Raw genomic sequence first — 18,917 nt, forward strand, 5'->3', positions numbered from 1 at the left:
CTCTGACCACCACTCTCAGCGCTCCATCAGAAGCTAGACTGATGAGAACAAAGGACTGCAAGGCTGGAACGTTCGTTGCTTAAACATGGAGTGAGCAACAAACTGATTGCTATTTTGCTCTTTGGTTGGATGTGGGTCTGGAAAGTATGTCCTCATTTTCTGCTATACCACTGCATGCGGCTGCTAAATATGCCAAATGGTATATCATCAATTTCTCTAACTGATGAATAAGGAAACATCATTAGCTGACACTCCTGCAGAATTATGTATACCACAATTTGGTCCTTGAAAATCCAGACATTTTACTCTCAACATTAAACATCACAATATTTTGGCCTGAACTGACAGGTTCAGGCTACTCAAGTTACTGAGTGTTTTACAAGGATAACCTTGAACAAGCGACTTGAGAACACAGAAATGTCCTTTACTGGTATTCTCAGCGTCCTAAAGAAATGTTATTATTTTATTTCTTATTTCAAAAGCAGGCGGGCACTTGTCCTGCCAACAGTCCGAGTGCTTCGGTAAGGAAAAGCCTTGGACATGCTGCCCGTCCTCTACACTGCATACACTGTGCAGCTGCCAATTAGCCGCATTCCTAATTTTCACTTATTCCTTCAAAACTTAAGATCAGAAGACTGTCTCCCAACTGTTCTCTGCTAATAAAGCAGTGTGTGAACTGACATTCTGATGCACCTTCTTTTAATCAAGTAATGGCACCCTTCTTGGCCACTCACATCCAACTCATCTTTGCCAGTCTAGATCAAGTTCATCAAAGAATTACCACATGGGGAAAAAATCTTCTTCCATGGAACTGATTTTTAGTGATAAACAGAATAAAAAGTTGTCAACAACTCTGGCCTCATCTGTGTATCACATGTATACCAATAACTAATTTATCCTCTTTATGGCAGTGATTCTGTCCAATTAGAAATACCTGTTATACACAAGGGTACTTGCGTGCCTACATGGTGCTACTGACATAAGATATCCTTCCGTTTCTTTTGATAAGGGAATTTTGCTAATAATCTGCTCTCTTTTTCACCCTCCAAGCCTAATACTTGACACTAATTTTGCAGATGATTTTTAAGTTTCTCAGCAACATGCATGACTAGTACTTCTTTTTGGTTCAAGTTTTGGTCTCCTCTTTAAAAAACAAATTAAAAATTAATTCATTTCTTATCATAAAGAATCATAATTTGTACTTGTTGTAGAAAAACCTGAACTGGCTTAATAAGTCATTGCTCTAAAAAAATGACATGAAGCTTTGATGGCTTCATGCCACTATCTGACATGGTTTCATTACAAAGAATGCACTGAGGACAGAAGGAAATGGATTGCTGGTCTAATAAAATCCAACTATCAGATATTCATCATCATATTACCTGTCCACATTTTTCTTTTAGAGCTGCTTGTACAAAAGTATCAACTATAATATTCTGTTGTCTAAGGACACACAAATTCACAATCTGTATTTGTACAAACCAGAGTTTTGTTTGCTATTTAAGTTTATAATTCTATATTAAGTTGCAGTACAGATGCTACTATTTTCATCCCTACTTTTGTGCTTCAATGATCTACTTTTGAGCTACTGATTCATCTGGGATATGGGGATCTAATGCAATACAACAGTAATAACAAAAATGCACATGTAACAAGTGTAATCAATAACATAGACAGAGTGAACCAGACAGCTTATAAATGCTGGCTGAGACAAACAAAACAGAATGATCATTAGGAATGCGGAGTGGGGGGGGGGGTACCTGGGGAAATGGTCATGAATCACACAATTCAAATCTGTGACACAGCTATGGAATCTCTGTTTGCCAGCTCATGAGCACTACAGGCCACACTCTTAATCTGTCCCAGGCCAACCTGACTTGGCAATAACATCACTTAAGAGTGAGAAAGCACAAGAAAAGGAAATCAAGTGATCCAGAAACCAAGAGTGCCCCCTGATGCACGAGAGGGAGTCACATCTCAGAGACTGAGCCTCGCCTGGAGGGCTGGGCCTACCTGAGGGTTCTCCTCCCGTTTTGGTTTGGGGGCAGCAGGCGGGGTGACGGTGCGGCTCTCCGTTTGTTTTTCATCTGTTTCTGTGTGGGATTTAACCGTCTAGAAGAGGAAAATTAAATGAAACTTCAGAATTCATTTATTTTTTATTAAGAGAATAAAAGCAAACATACTTTGTTGCCAACAAGAAAGAAAAGAACATACTCAAACCGGAAACATTAACAAAGGAGGTAATATGGACTTCAGGTGAGAACGGGGAGGGATTTCCCTGGTGGTCCAGAGGTTAAGATTCTGTGCTCCCAATGGAGGGGGCCTGGGTTCGATCCCTGGTCAGGGAACTAGATCCCACATGCTGCAACTAAAGATCCCACGTGCTGCAACTAAGACCTGGAGCAGCCAAATAAAAAAAATTACATTGGTCTATTTCTATGTACTTTAGGATGCAGGATATAGTTTTCCAGAAATAAGTCCCTTCTTGTTATATATAGGTCAAGCTCTGGTTCACAGTGCGCTTAAGATCTGAATGATGTTTAAAAAAAAAAAAAAGTCTTACAAATACACTTTTCTATTTCAGAAGAATTCCAATCACAGCCTTAAGAGAGGTTGCAGAACTCCCCTTACTCGGGACACTTAAAATCTGCCTGTATCACCCATTAGAGGAGAGATGCAATTGCCAAGGAAAGACTATCTTGTAAAAGGCTGACATCCTGATTGTGGCCAACCTCACCTTCCAGGTGCGCCCATGCAAACAAAACACTACCACTAGCATTACCATCTTCAGACACAAAAGGAAGCTAGCAAATTGGTAGACTGGGGGCTAGGTTTGCCTTTCTATTCTTATCATGACCCAATGGCTAATTCATTTTATGAAACCCTCTGTAAATACTGAAATGATATTAGAACAGTGGATACAAAACTATAAACACAAACCTAATTTACTTTTTCAAAATTAAAAACAATGCAGATGCAAATGGTCTTTTTGTATGGCAACAAGTAATTAAGTAAAAGTGAAACTGTCTGATTACTGATGAGAAGGAGCCAGATGAAAGTCAAATGTAAAAAGAAGGTTCTATAAGCAGGATATCAAAAGGTTTCAGAAATCATTATGTTGTGAAATATTTTACTAGATCTGAAAAACAAACATTATTAACAAAGACTTTTTACTTCATTGCCTGGCCATGTCCATTATTTTCCTTCTGCTTCTCACATTATTACTTAGGAAAGTTTAAGTATCTGCCTTATCAGTACTGTGGCAACCATGAGGGGCATAAATGCTACTTTGTATTTTTTATTTTTTTTTCATCAGGTAATATTTCCACCTCTGGACTATACAGAAGCCACTTGAGAGCAGGATTGTTCTACACACTTCAGCATCCCTCTGCACCCAGTACAGGGCCTCATCATAGAGCAGGGATGCTGTGAACAGGTGCTGATCTTCTGAATGGGGAGTAGAACCTACCGGAAGAATCACTTGCTCTCCTCTCTCACACACTTTTTTTTTTAAAAACCAAAAATGACACATTTCCCCCATAAAACAAACCACCAAACACACCTACAAAGGAACACAATGGGAAAGTAGTTTATAGTGATATTTTTAAGGTCCTGGGTGCCCAGGAAGCTTATTTCATAGATCTGTGGATTGGAACAACAGGAGTCTGATATGGGAGGGAGAAAAGGTCAATTATAAGGGTTTGCTGCTCTACTCCAAGGCTGTGTGAAGTCTCTTAGGGTCTCTTATTTCCATCTCTAGGGCTGAATAAAGCAGGTAGTGGTAATGCCTCCAGAGAAGATCAAACCAATTCCTCTTCGCTAAGGAATTATCCAAGGTTCAAATTTTCTCTCATGTAAGAAGAGCACAGCTATCTCAATGTTACATAAAGAATATCAAAAGCATCCAAGAACATAAAGATAAAGCAAACAAAACAACAGGAAGGGGGACTTTCCTGGTGGCTCAGTGGTAGAGAATTCGCCTGCCCATGTAGGACACATAGGTTCAGTCCTTGGTCCAGGAAGATTCCACATGCCACAGGGCAACTTGAGCCTTGACATGGCTGCATTTCTGGCCAACCAGTCTGAATGCAAATTTGTCAGGGACCTTGAGCCAGGACTACTAAACTGCGAGGCAACCTGATTTCTGACCTCAAGAACCGTGTGGGATAATAAATTTTTGCTGTTTAAAACTGCTTAAAAGAAACAAAAAACATTAGGGTAGGGGAGTGACGTCACAGAAACGGCCGGACAGGGAGTTTCAGAATCATTCCTTTCACTGAAACAAACATTAAGCTGGCAGAAACAGCCAGAACCAGCTTTTTAAAATTCTGGAATCTAATAAAAAACCGAGAACAACCAAGGACGCACCTCCTGAACAAAGAAGCTGCTAAATTTTGTTAAGAAACTATTCTCCCTACCTACCTACAAAGCCGTCCGCTAGCCCAGCAGAGGCTGCGGAGATGGCAACCTGTGCTCCTGGTGTGTTTCGCTGAACCTTGTTTTCAACGTGTGGCTGTGTACTCTGACCTGTCTGGTAACCCCCCGAGGACTGGTACAGAGGTTGACCCTTGTTTGCCCGCCTAAGGCTGGAGTGGCTTTCCAAGTGCCATCTGATGAAAGCATCTAAAGACATAAGCTACCTGTAGTTACGTGTGCAAAGGACGCCGGATGGAGTATGCAGCAGACAGACCCAAAGGCCTAGGAAGGAGGAGGATGAGGAGGAAGATGCTTAGAGGAGTAAAGGCTTTAAACGGCTATCCCATACACTGGGGAATCCAGAGCGCACAGAGCATTCCCGGGACTAGATGCATCCTTAGGAAAGAGCTGTGAGAACCCTAAGCTTGCACCTCTGCTGATCTTTGAGCTCTGTCCAAGAAACAGGTTAAGTCTAAGACAGTTACAGGTGGCCTGTTTAGCACTGAAGGAATGCCCCTGCTCAAAGCCAATCTGGAAAGACCAAGAAGGGTTTTCTGTTTTTATTTTAATTTACTTATTATTACCTTTTTCTTCTTTTTGGCTCCAGTTGTTTAAGTAAATCTAATAGGACACAGATTCAATAACCACAGATGACAAGAAATATTATTTGCAAAAAATAGTCTGGAAAAGGCACTAAACAGAAAAACAACAGAGGCTCTCAACAATCAATAACAATAAACCCTGGGGTAGGAGGAGAATCTAATTTCCAGAGTTATCACGTTGTAATTTAAAAGTGAACGTTTTTCACAATTAGGAGGCACACAAATAAACAGGAAAGTATAGCTGTTTCATTGGGGAAAAACAATAATAAGACACTGACCTTAAGGAAGCCCAGACATCAGACTCCCTAGAGAAAGACTTTAAGTCAACTGTCTTAAATATGCTCAAAGAGCTAAACCAAACCGAAAAAATAACCCAGGAGAACAATGCCGTACCAAAAACAAAATATTAATACAGAGATAGAAATTATTTAAAAGCAGCAAATAGAAATCTGTGACCGAAAAATAGCTGAAATGAAAAATTCACTAAAGGAGTTTAGGCAAAAGAAATAATCAGTGAACTTGAAGACAGGACAGCTGAAATTAACCAGTCTAAAGAGCAGACACAAAAACAAATGCAGAAAAATGTACCGAGCCTAAGACACCTGTGACACTACCAAGCATACCAACATATGTGTCATAATTCCCAGGGGAAAAGGAGAGACAAAGAAACAGAAATAATCTTTAAAGAAATAACATCTGCAAACTTCCCAAATTTGATGAAATACAGGATCTACAGGTATACCTTGCTTTATTTACTGCACTTCACGTTAGGGGATTTTGCATATATTGCATTCTTTACAAACTGAAGGTCTGTGGCAACCCTGTCTCTATGTCACATCTTGGTAATTCTCACAATTTCTCAAACATTTTTGTTATATTTGTTAAGGTGTTCTGTGATCAGTGATCTCTGATGCTACTGCTGCAGAAGATTATAACTTGCTAAAGGCTCAGATGATGGTCAACATTTTTACCAATAAAGCATTTTTAAATTAAGGTATATGAATTTTGGGGGGACATAATGCTACTGCACACTCAGTAGACCACAGTATAAACATAACTTCGATATGCACTGAAAAACCAAAAAATTCACGTGACTACCTTTATCTGCTTTATTGTGGTGGTGTGGAACTGAACCCACAGTATCTCCAAGGTTTGCCTGTATACATCGAAGAAGCTCAATGACCTCCAAGGAGGATACACTCAAAGAGACTCATACTGAAACACAACACAATCATACTGTCAAAAGCCAAAGAGAATCTTGAAAGCAGCAAAAGCAGAAGATGCATCACCCCTTAGTAAGGGGTCCTCACTAAGATTAACAGTCAGTTTCTCATCAGAAACCAGAGATCAGAAAGAAGGCAACGGGATGACATGTTTAAAGTGCTGAAAGGACTTCCTTGGTGGTCCAGTGGTTAAGGCTCCACACTTCCACTGCAGGGGGCATGGGCTCAATCTCTGGTCGGGGAATTAAGATCCTACATGCCATGTGGTGTGGCCAATAAATAAATAAATGAAGTGCTGAAAGAAAAAAACTATCAACCAAGAATTCCATTTCCTGCAAAAAGCCAAGGGAGTTCATTGCTAGAAGGCCTGTCCTAAAAGAATTCCCTTTAGATTCTTCAGGATGAAATAAAAAAACCTTAGTAAATTAAACCCCCTCCCCCCAAACAAAAGCTTCAGTAAAGGTAACTATATAGGTTAATGTAAAATCCAGTATTAGTGTATCTTTGATTTATAACTTTCTTTTTTGCTTCCTATATGATTTAAAAGAGAAATGCATAAACAGTAATTATAAGTATGTATTCATGGCTACACAATACATAAAGATGTAATGTGAGACAATAACAACATAACGGGGCGGGGGGGGGGGCGGGCAGAGCTTTTGTTACACTACTGAAGCTAAGCTGGGATCAAATCAAATTACGTTGGTCCAAAAAGATGTAAGAAATGCAGATAACAAAATAGCAAAATGGCATAAGTCTGTGCCTATCAGTGACCACTTTAAATGTAACTAGATTAAACTCACAAATTAAACAATAGAGTGGCAGAATGGATTAAAAAAAAAAACAAGATCCAACAATATGCTCTCTATAAGAGATACATTTTAGAGCCAAAGACACAAAAAGGTATCCACCAAAGAATGGAAAAAGATACTGCATGGAAACAGTGGTCAAAAGAGTATAGGGATGGCTATACTAATATCAGACACTTAAACTCACTTTAAGTCAAAGATTGTTATAGGAGACAAAAAGGTCATTATATATCGATGAAAGAGTCAATTCATCAAGAAGATATGACAATTTTAAATACACAGGCACCAAACAACAGAGTTTCAAAATATATGATGCACATATTGACAGAACTGAAGGGGAGAAATAAACAGTTCTATAATAATAATTGAAGACTTTAATACCTCACTTTAAATAAAGGAAAGAACATGTACAAAGAAGATCAATAAGGAAATTGAGGACTTAACATTGTAAACCAGCTAGACCTAGGAGACACATAAAGAACAATCTACTCAACAACAACAGAATACACATTCTTCTTAAGTACACATGAAACATTCTTCATAATAGACCATATTTCAGGACACAAAACAAATCCTAATACATTTTAAAAGACTGAAATCATATGAAGTATTTTTTCTGATGATAATAGAAGCCAGAAGTTGATACAAAGCAATACTGAAAAATTTTAAGTAGGTAGAAATTACACAACATACTCTTAAACAACCAGTGGAACAAATAAGAAAACACAGGGGAAATTTTCTATCTCCCTGAAGAATGAAAATGATAATTGTACATACCCAAACTGATGAAACACAGTGAAAGCACTGCTCGGAGGGAAATTCATGGCTGTAATGGTCTACATTAAAAAATAAAAAAGATTTCAAATCAATAACCTAAATTTATAGCTTTAGGAACTAAAGAAGAACTAAACCCAAAACCAGTGGAAGGAAGGAAATAATAAAAATTATCTCCACACTAGAGTGGAGATAAATGAATTGGAGAATAGAAAAATAACAGAATTAATGAAACCAAAAGTTGATTCTTTAAATACATCAACAAAACTGACAAGTCTTTAGTTAAACAGACTTGTCAAAAAAAGACACAAATAATGAAAATCAGAAATAAAAATGGTGACATTACTATGAATCTTATAGAAATAAAAAGGATTATAAGAGAATACATTGAACAACTGTACACCATAGGCTGCCAAAGGGGAGGGGCTTGCAGAAGGGATGGTGAGAGGCTGGGGTAGCAGATACATACCCATCCTATACACAGGATGGGTAAACAGCGAGATCCCACAGTACAGCACAGAGAACTACATTCAGTGTCCTACGATAAACCATGATGGAAAAGAATATAAAGGTGAATGGTAACTGAATCACTACGCTGTGTAGCAGTAATCAACACAGCATTGTAAACCAACTATACTTGAACTTAAAAAATTTTTTAATTGTCACCAAAAACAGATAATATAGATGAAATGGATAAATTCTTATAAACATACAAATTACCAAAATGGACTCAAAAAGAAACAGAAAATCTCAATAGAATATACAACTAAAGAGATTGAAACAGTAATCAAAATACTCTCAAAAAAGAAAGTCCAGGATAGACAGTTTCTCTGGTGAATTCTACCAAACATTTGAAGACTTAACACCAATCTTTCTCAAACTTTCCCAAAAAAGTTATCTATTATGAATATAGATGCAGAAATCCTCAATAAAACACTAGCATGCCAAGTCCAGCATCCTATTAAAAGGATGATACACAATGATAAAGCAGAACTTATCTTAGGAATGGAAGGTATTTTAAAAAATCAATGTAATATACCATGTTAATAAACAAAGGCAAAGAAAAACAATATGATCATCTCAATTAATGCAGAAAAAGCATCTGTGAAAACTCAATACCCATTCATGACACAAACACTCAGAGAACTAGGAAGAGAAGGGAACTTTCTCGGCCTCATAAAGGACATGTATGTGAAACCACAACTAGCACCATACTCACTGGTGAAATACTGAAGGCTTTCCCTCTGAGATGAGGAACAGGAGAAGTATGCCCACCTTCACCACTGCTATTGAACAATGTGGTAGAAACTCTAGCCAGAGCAATAAGGCAAGGAAAAGAAACGCAAGGCATCCAAACTGGAGAGGAAGATGTAAAACTCTATTTGCAGAGGACCTGATCTTACATACATAAAATCCTGAAGATCCACAAAGCAACTACTACGGCTAGTAAATGGATGCAACAAAATTGCAAGATCCAAAATCATCACAAACATCAGCTGTATTTCTAACACATTGTAACTCATAATAGCAGTGAACAATCCTAATAGGAAATTAAGAAAACAACTCAATTTACAATATCATCCAAAAGAATAAAATATCTAGGAATAAATTTAACCTAGGAGGTAAAAGACTTGTATATGAAAACTATACAACACTGCTAAAGAAATAAAGAAAAGCTAAATAAATGGAAAGACATCCATGTTCAAGTATAGGAAGATTGAATATTGTTATTAAGATGGTAATACTATACAATCTACAGATTTAATGCAATTCCTATCAAAATTCCAACAGCCCCACCCTCTTTTTTTTTTTTTTTTGCAGAAAGATTGGAAAAGACAATTCTCAAATTCACGTAGAACTACAAGGGCTCCTGACGAGCCAGAACAATATTGAAAACGAAAAATGTTGGACTCATCCTTCCCAATTTCAAAACTACAGCAATTAAGACAGTGTGGGTGGTAAGGAACAGACATAAAAGCCAACAGAATAGGACTGATAGTCCAGAAATAAACCCCTACATCCATGGCCAACAGATTTCCAATAGTGATGCGATGATCGTTCAAATGCGGAGAGAATAGTTTCTTCAAAAAATAGTGCTGGGAGAACTGGATATCCACATGGAACCTTGCTTCACATTATATACAGAAAATTAAGTCAAAATGGATTACTGACCTACATATAAGAGCTAAAACCATGCAACTGTTAGAAGAAAAATTAAGGTTAAATCTTTGTGACCTTAGATGTGACAATAAGCACAAGGAACAAAAGTATATCTCAAAATCTCTCAAACTATCTGGACTTCTGGTTTGTATTTATTTTTGGCTGCGTTAAGTCTTCGCTGCTGCACAGGCTTTCCGCTGGCTGTGGCGAGCAGAGGCTACTCTCTACCTGGAGTGTGCAGGCTTCTTACTGCAGTGGCTTCTCCCGTGCAGAGCACAGGCTCCGGGGCGCACCAACTTCTCTTGCTGAAGCTCCCAGGCTCTACAGCGCAGGCTCCATAGTTGTGGCACGTGGGCCTAGGTGCTCTGCAGCATGTGGGTTCTTCCTAGATCAGGGAGCAAACCCATGTCTCCTGCATTGGCAGGCAGATTCTTTACCACTGAGCCACCAGAGAAGCCCTCTGGCTTTTCTCAGAGAAGTTTTTCATATGATAAAAATTGGCTACTGTCAAAAAGTAGCTGCCTCCTTGAGACGGAGTATATTACTTTGCAGTTTACCTCAGTCTCTTCTAATTTCTGTTCTTGACACCAAGGCCAAAATGTCAGTTTTGTCACACTGGTCTTACTATTTCAAAGAGAAATTAAGAATATGACTAGGATATCTCTTGTATTCATGTTCCCATTGAAAGTGGAAAAAAGAATCCATTTGTTTACTCCCAATCTGCGTTACTTATTTTTATTTCCTACTCTGCACCTGTACAAATTTGAAAATCTTGTTCTTTTTTGGTTTTAAAAGATAGAAACCAAAAACTCTGGAAAATAATAGAACTAAATTAGCCACATATACCCCTGAATTACAAATTCACCTTTTGAGGCCATGATGCACAAATAATCAGACACCTGCCAAGTTTTTAAATGTCCAAATGGTTACACCAATCAAGGTTAAAATTTGGATTGAGGGCAAAGCAAAATCCATCTTTTGGTCACTTGGCTTTTCCCCACTGGAGGGCAAAAAGTCACTACCTCAAATTTCCTTAAAGGGAAGACTGGGATTTGAAGATAATATGCAGAATAATATTCTCAACTTGGAAGTACTTTTTTTTTTTTTTTTTAAGAGGCTACTGTGTAGGTTTCTATATAAAATAATAAAGGCAAGTAGGGGAATGGGTAACAATCTGACCAATTTTCCCATAGTACCTGGGGTTTTTTCAGCAGTCTAGCCTCGGGACATACACAGAAAGCTTTGTTGCAGGAGATGGGATGGGATGGCATGCATAAAAACTGAACATTAATTCCTGGGAACTAACTGTGCCAGGCACAGTTTAACAGACTTGAAGTGCCTTATGACTTTCTAGCACCCACAGGCGTTTAGCCCCATTTCACAGAATGCTGGAGAGGACAAAGACATGAAAGGAAGCAGGCGGGGGGGCTCTGATGTAGGTTCGTCTGGGTTTACCTACTTTTCTGCCTTAAATATGTTTCTAGCCTCAAAGCTCTTTAAACGTTACCACTCGGGTTCTCACAGCCACAATGTAAACGGCTTCTAATAAGGGATAAGACAGGGGCTCTCTCACCTGGGGTGGATAAGAAGTTGCGGATGCCTAATGGGGGCAGGGGGAGAAGAGGTGAGACAACTGCTGTTACAGCTGATGCTACCTCTTTCCCTTCCTACAGGGAAGCCTTTGCAACTACCCAACCTGCCGTGCTTCCTCCTATGAAGGCAGAGCCACAGGACCTGCCCCAAATGCCCTAGAGACTGAGTTCCGTGATGGCACAGGCTTTCACTTATCAACCCTCATGTCAGTACATGCAGCTTAACAGCTAGCACAGAGTCAACGCATTTTTATTAAGTGACTGCTATCATCCTAAACAAAAGAGCAGAAAGCAGAAAGGAACCCATCTAGCCTGGTCACATACACAATGGTGGGATACAGGTTTGGGTATCTCTACGAGTAGGCTGTAAGCGGTACTTCTGTGGCTATATATTGCCTATCTTGTGAGATCTCTGAAACAGCTCTAAATGAGACGCTGGAAATGAAATATGAAGAAAAAGGGGGAGACTAGAAAGATCTGAAGATAATCCTAAGAATGGAGTCTAAAGAGAATCCTTCTGACTGAGCTTGATAACCTGTAAGACTACTATGCCAAGTGGTCTGCTAAACTAGAACAGCAATGATTGCATTTGTTTATTAGACCAACAAGAAGGGAGCCCATGGAGTTCACTGCTAGAAAAGTTTTTTTTCATTTATGGATATATTTTTATGATATTATAATTAACATGAAGAGCTCTATCAATATATAAGGCTGAGACAGGAAAAGATATTCAAGATCTAATACGGAAAAAACAAGCTACAAAGTAATATATAATCTGATTTTGCCTTTTGCTTTAAAAAGAAAACATGGAGGAATATGGTGCTAAACTGCTAGCAGCAACTGAGAAGGAAAAAATTATGGGAAACGTTTACTCTCTTCACAGATCATGAGGGAATGCACTTTCTACCGTATGTATCTCTGTAATGTCTGGATTTTCTTTCAATATGTATCATCGTTATAATCAGAAAAAAATAAGAAATGTAAAAATGAAGTGAAATGGAAAAGATTCTTGTCTCCTAAAAATATCTTGATCAAATAAGAGGTCAAAGAGAAATAACATTCTAAAATAATGTTTTGAAACCACATTCTTCGTAACTCTAAGGCTCCTCAGAGGTCCTCTGAGAGCCAGCACAGGATATGACGGCAGATGGTCTACAAACATGACTCCACCCAAACTCCTAAGCTTGGGCATCTTACTTTCCTTATTTCATATTGAAGTTCTGCTGATAATAAATTTGAAAACTTCTGATCTAAAATGCACGTTAAGTCATTTATCTCTAAATGTTCCTCAAAGCATTTCCTAGGGTTTGAGTAGGCTCCCCAGGAATAGATACGTGTTTTCGCTTGTATTTCCTGATATAAGATTGTGGTACCCAGATTCTTAGTGCCAAATTAGCAGCACTTATGAGCTGCCTGGTTAGAAAGCCGGTATTCCATGCATAAGGCTCCTCTGTTCAAGGCAGCCAAGGCAGCAGGAAGCCTTCTCATTTCCCACCATCTGGCCAGCCTCTCTGAATCATGGTCAGCCACCCAGAAGCAGAAGATTCAGGATCACCAGAGACTATTTTCAGATGAATGAGAACTCAAGCCTGAGCAATTAGAAATAGGTCAATGACTTTTTAAAGCAACCTTCTTAAAAGAGCTTTTCTTTGCAAAATTCTTTCTTGTCATTGGTTTTTCTTTAAATAGAGTACGGTGACTGCCTATAAAGTCCTTCTTCTTGGTTTTAGACGTCTTTCTGTCATAGAACCCTTATGTATTCTTGGAGGTTTAGTTCTACAGACTTGTGTTTCTGACAGAAAATCTGATTTTAGAAATACAAATGAAAGGCTTCAATATTTGAGCTAAAATGTCTGTAACCTCTAGAGTTAAAAAAACGCATTTTAGAAATCTTAATTTTTCATTGGCTCCTCATTGTCTGTAATAGCCAGGGAAAATCTTTGTAATGAAATTGTTTTCCTTGTTTTGTTTATTCTTCCTGACTTTTCTAGTGGTATCCTCATCTGGATTCTCACTGGGCCGAAAGGAAGACGACATTTTCTGTTTACTTCCTTATCTGTGCTTCCTGACTGAGGGCAGCAGAACTCATCTGTGAATTTCTGCTTCTGAACCAGCAGGGGGAGCTCACTCACACAAGAATCAGAATTCACCTACAAGGAGATGGTGGGTAAAGCAACCCCAACTTTCTTCAGTAAGAATGGCCCTTTCGTGCTGTGGATAAATTATCTCCTGATAAGCAACTAACAACGGTGCTGGGGTAAAGAGCCTTTGAGAAGATAGAGACCCCTTACAGACTGCCCAGCCTCAGTGGCAAAGCTACTGCCCAAAGCAGATGCATACTGTGCCTGTACCTGTTTTTCAAGGCTTGGCTTGCTAAGCTGTACAGTCTGAGGTCCAGCGAGTCTGGTCCCTGGAGTAGCTATCACAATGCTGGTGAGCTGGGCCATGGGGAACGTTTTGGCTATGGTTGCAGTCTGCCCATTGACGACACGGACGGGGTGGATAGAATTCTGGGAGGTAGGGAGGGTCGTGGGGGTGAACTTGGTCAACATGACGGGCCTCTGGATAAGCTGAGGAGCTGCAAGCATGGGAGGAGGTGCTGGGGCAATAGGAATGTTATTCTGGGCCACAGGCTTGGGTCGAACCTATGGAGAAAGAAAGAACAATTATCGTATTACTAAAACTTCTCAAGTCCTATAAGCTTTAGACACTGCCAGATCTTCTACACTATATATGTGAAATGGTATTCAGTACAAATATTTATTGATAGCCACTTCAGAATTATCAATTCTATAGATCTCAGGATATATAATATTACAGAGATGCATCAGCTCTTAAGAGGATCCAGATGCTACCCTAGAATGTAGATTTTCTGATTCCAACCATAGCTCCCTCTCCTATACCATGCCACCTCTTCAGGCTGAGGTCAGATGCCTAATCCAGAGACTGGTCCCACCCAGAACTTGTGCCCAGCAATGGTAATAACGCTGCCAATGCCCTGAACTCACATTCTAAATTTCTTCATACCCACAGCTTCAGTTCACTCTCATCTCTGCTTCTCTAACTCCCTGTTCTCAGCCAGTCCTTCTCTAAGTCTCCCTTCTGGCTTCCTGTACCTCTGCTCAATCCAAAATATAACTATTTCTCAGGGTTTTGTCCTGGAACCCCTTTACTTCCCAATGTCCTCACTCCTCCTGGGAATTCTCATGCATCCTACGGCTTCAACTGAAGACTTCCACACTTGGATCTTAGGCAGACATTTCCTGAACTTCAGAATCATTTGTTCATCTCTCTGTTATCCATCTCTACTTGGAAATTTCACAAGAAGTTCAAAATCAACAAGTCTAAAACTCATCAACTTCTTCCAATCCTTTCTTCTTATAATCATTACCTCAGTAAATGCCCCTTTCTTACTAGGAAAAAAAAAAAAAAAAAACCACTTCAGAATCATTCCTAATGTTTTCACTCTACCTCCGCTTCCTAAATCCTTCTCAAATATGTCTGCTTTTCTATCCTCACTGCCACTACTCTAGCTGTATCATTTTACTGAAACAGTGGCAGAAAACTGTGATTAAATACATGGGATTATCCTTGCCTGTGTTCAAATCTTGGTTCTACCACTTACTAGTTAGCTGTGTAACCTGAGGTAACATACCTGATCTCTCTAAGCCAGTATTTTTTAAACTTTCTAAATTGTGACCTGGAGGCAAAATCCTTTCTCCTTATACATAAGAATTTGACCTTCAGTTAACTCTAGCTGTACACCCCTGGAAGCCTGATAACAGAAGAATGACAGCTATGTTAGTAGGAACACTGCTTATGGTAAAAACGACCTCTTGTTGCTAAATCAAATCTACTATTTCCATTACTTGCAAAAAGCATAGATAGAAATTTGCTATAAACACTTTTGAAAAAGAAGATGAGACACACCATGCTTTGGGTTTCCTAAAATGGGGTGACTCTTGTAACCGGGCATGTCCACTGCGGGGACCTTGAAAGTCACACCTATGAACTGTTGCAAGATACACTGGGCTCCTGAGAGGCATAAGGTTTCTGTTCCAGGGAGGCTCTCCCACTGTCCTGATGAAGACCTCATTTGCCTGTACCTGAGCAGTCCCTGGACAGCCGCAGAGACTGTTGTACGGATGCCTGTAGGGACTCCTACTGAAGAAAAATGTCTGATGCTACCTTGCTGGCAAGCGCTGGATTCTGTCCTATATCATTCCAAGTGGACTGGTGCAGAGAGTGGCCCTTGATAGTCTTGTGAGTCTGAATACTTAGCTGCATCTAAGACAACCCTATAGTGTGTGCTGAAGATACATAATAGGAAATATGTTTCACACTGTAAACATAGATATTTATCTATACATAGACATAGACATTTATCTATACATCTATTTTTTTAAAAAAACTCATGAAATAATACTTCATACTCTTAATATTTCCTATTCTGTTTTCTTCATTTTACTTAAAAACTCTGGTTACAGTCCACCAAATTGATTTCACAGTCTACTAATGGGTCATGACCCACCCTTTGAAAAACAGACTAAACCTTAGATTCTTATCTAAAAAAAAAAACACCTACTTTCACAGAGTTGTTGTGAGGATTAAAACAGATAACCCATGTAAAATGCCTACTACAATAAGTGGCACATAGAAAGATTCTCTAAACATTAGCTATTGTTAATTGTTGACACTGTCCCAACGGTTTCTCCTGCCACAGTCTAGACAATCACCAATCTATTCTCTACACAGTGTTAAGGGGGAATTTTCTAAAACAAAAATATAATCATGCCAAGCACTTGTTTGAGAATAATTTAATGGATCCTCACTGTTCCTAGGTAAGGCCCAATTCCTATATAGCCTCCAAGGTTCCAAAGGCACTGGCCCATGGGCTTCTCCATCCTCACCTTACTCTGGCCTGAGTCAGCCACGTGGCCCACATGCTCAGCCACACCAAATCTCCTTTGGCTCCTCAAGCCTACGTGTCTCTCGCCATTGTGGACTTGCATACATGTTCCTCTTTCTGCCCGGGACATTTTTATTTCTCCTCCATATAACTATGTCAAACTGACATCGTTAGGACTTTAGGTCTAAGATTGAGTGTCAACTCTCCAAGAAAGCTTTCTGTAATACTCCAAGGATGAGCTGGGCATCCTTCTCACGTGTTCTCAGACTGCACGGTACTTCCAATGATTGTTCAGTCGCTCAGTCGTGTCCAACTCTTTGCAACCCCGTGTACTGCAACACGCCAGGCTTCCCTGTCCTTCACCACCTCCTGGAGCTTGCTCAAACTCATGTCCACTGAGCTAGTGATGCCATCCAAACATCTCATCCTCCATCACCCCCTTCTCCTCCTGCCCTCAATCTTTCCCAGCATCAGGGTCTTTTCCAGTGAGCTGGCTTTTCGCATCAGGTGGCCAAAGTATGGGAGCTTCAGCTGTAGCATCCATCCTTCCAATGAATATTCAGGGTTGATTTCCTTTAGGATTGGCTAATTTGATCTCCTTGCTGTTCAAGGGTCTCTCAGGAGTCTTCTCCAGCACCACAGTTTGAAAGCATCACTGGACACAGTGATTGCCATACATGTGTCAGAAGCTGCATAAGGCTGAGAACTATCTTGAAACCCTGACATCCACAGTTCTTAGGACCCTTTTGATACCTATAGCATTAAGGATTTACCTGATAAATTATTGATTTATCTCATGTTAGCACTGCCTATCCCCCTCCCCAAGGCAATTCAGAAATCACTGATTTTTTTCCCTTCTCTCTTTGTCTGGAAGCTGAGGCCTCAGATAGGAATACCCAATCTTTCTACCAGGCAAGTCAACTCCCCATCAAAGTCCATACTGGGACAATCCTGGTAGTCTGTCATGAGAACGGTGAGTTTGGCCCACTTGCTGGAAGAATGCTCTCATGAGAATATGGGCAGTGCTGCTTGGGTCTGGGTAGAAAGCTCCCTGTACAGCCTCCTAGTCTAAATCTTCATTAGCAAGACTCTGTGTTCCAGTGTAATGCTCTGTGCCATCCCTTTCCAGAGAACAGAATGCTTTCTACTGGTTGGGTTGCTACTGTCTCCTCCCTACTCTCCTCAGCACATGGGGTTCAGGGGCGGGGCAGAGAAGTGAGAACTGCATTCCTTCCCCACTGGCAGGCAGTTCTGGCTAAATTCTTCCAGTAAGTCAACATCATAAGGTTGAAAACGGTGCTATTTTAATTATTTTAAACTTAGGACAAATTCCCTTTCCATACATTCCTCTGCTACAGCATTTTGTCATTGCTAAAAAAAACCCTGATGATAACATAAGCTTCTTCTGTGGGACTTCCCTGGTGGTCCAGTGGTTAAGACTCTGTACTTCCACTGCAACGGGCATGGGTTCAAACCCTGGTCCGGGAACTAAGATCCCACATGCCGTGCGGTGCGGCCAAAAAAAAAAAAAAAAGCCTTCTTCATGGTATACAGATCTGCAGCTAGAATCTTTAGCTAAGTGGGATCTGAATACAGCTGAGTGGACAAGTACATTATAAGCTGCTTCGAAAGGGTCCACAAGGATTCTTGTCTCACCTAACCCATCACTGGGCTTGTCACTGATTTACTCACCTGTGGAAGAAAGTTTGGACGTGGAGTGAGTCTAGGAGGGGGGATAAACTGTGGTACTTTGATGGGCTGAGGAGGTGTTGCCTGAACCTGCTAAAAAAAAATGAGAAAGACAAATCAGAGGGGAAAATAATTATTCAATAAAAAATAAAAGCTAGGCATCCTTTTTTTTCTCAGAGTATAACTGCTTTACAGTGTGTGTTAGTTTCTGCTATACAACAAATTGAATCCTCTATACGTGTGTGTATATCCCCTCCCTCTTGAGCTTCCTCCCACCCCTCACGGTCATCACAGAGCTCCAAGCTGAGCTCCCTGTGCTACAGGCAGCTTCCCACCAGCTCTCTGTTTGACATATGGTGGTGTATACACGTCAGTGCTAGTCTTCCGATTCGTCCCACCCTCCCCTTCCCGCGTCCACATGTCCATTCTCTACGTCTGTGTCTCTATTCCTACCCTGCAAATAGGGTCATTGGAACTATTTTTCTAGATTCCATATATATGCGTCAATATGTGATATGTTTCTCTTTCTGACTTACTTCACTCTATATGACAGATGCTAGGTCCATCCACGTCACTACAAATGACTCAATTTTGTTTCTTTTTATGGCTGAGTAATATTCTATTGTATACATGTACCACATCTTCTTTATCCATTCAGATGTTGATGGACATTCACGTTGCTTTCCGTTGTCCTGGCTACTGTAAATAGTGCTAAAGCTCGGGACTCTTAAAGGGTTTTCAGC

At 39.9% G+C, this 18,917-nt stretch overlaps 1 protein-coding gene across 23 annotated transcripts in view; it reads right to left on the reverse strand.

Moving 5' to 3' along the window:
• Positions 1-18,917, reverse strand: part of PHF21A (PHD finger protein 21A) — a 186,487-nt gene that overhangs the window by 19,696 nt on the left and 147,874 nt on the right. For 22 of the 23 annotated variants that reach the window (XM_061152601.1, XM_061152425.1, XM_061152434.1 and 19 more), the window contains 3 exons: positions 18,178-18,267; positions 13,928-14,221; positions 2,014-2,112 (listed from right to left, as the gene is read on the reverse strand). In XM_061152601.1, the coding sequence (XP_061008584.1) occupies positions 2,014-2,112; positions 13,928-14,221; positions 18,178-18,267 (483 nt within the window). The remainder of the gene's footprint in view (positions 1-2,013; positions 2,113-13,927; positions 14,222-18,177; positions 18,268-18,917) is intronic. The other variant, XM_061152610.1, reaches the window with a different exon arrangement.

Source organism: Dama dama, chromosome 1, assembly GCF_033118175.1.
Source record: "Dama dama isolate Ldn47 chromosome 1, ASM3311817v1, whole genome shotgun sequence".
NCBI classification, from domain to species: domain Eukaryota; kingdom Metazoa; phylum Chordata; class Mammalia; order Artiodactyla; family Cervidae; genus Dama; species Dama dama.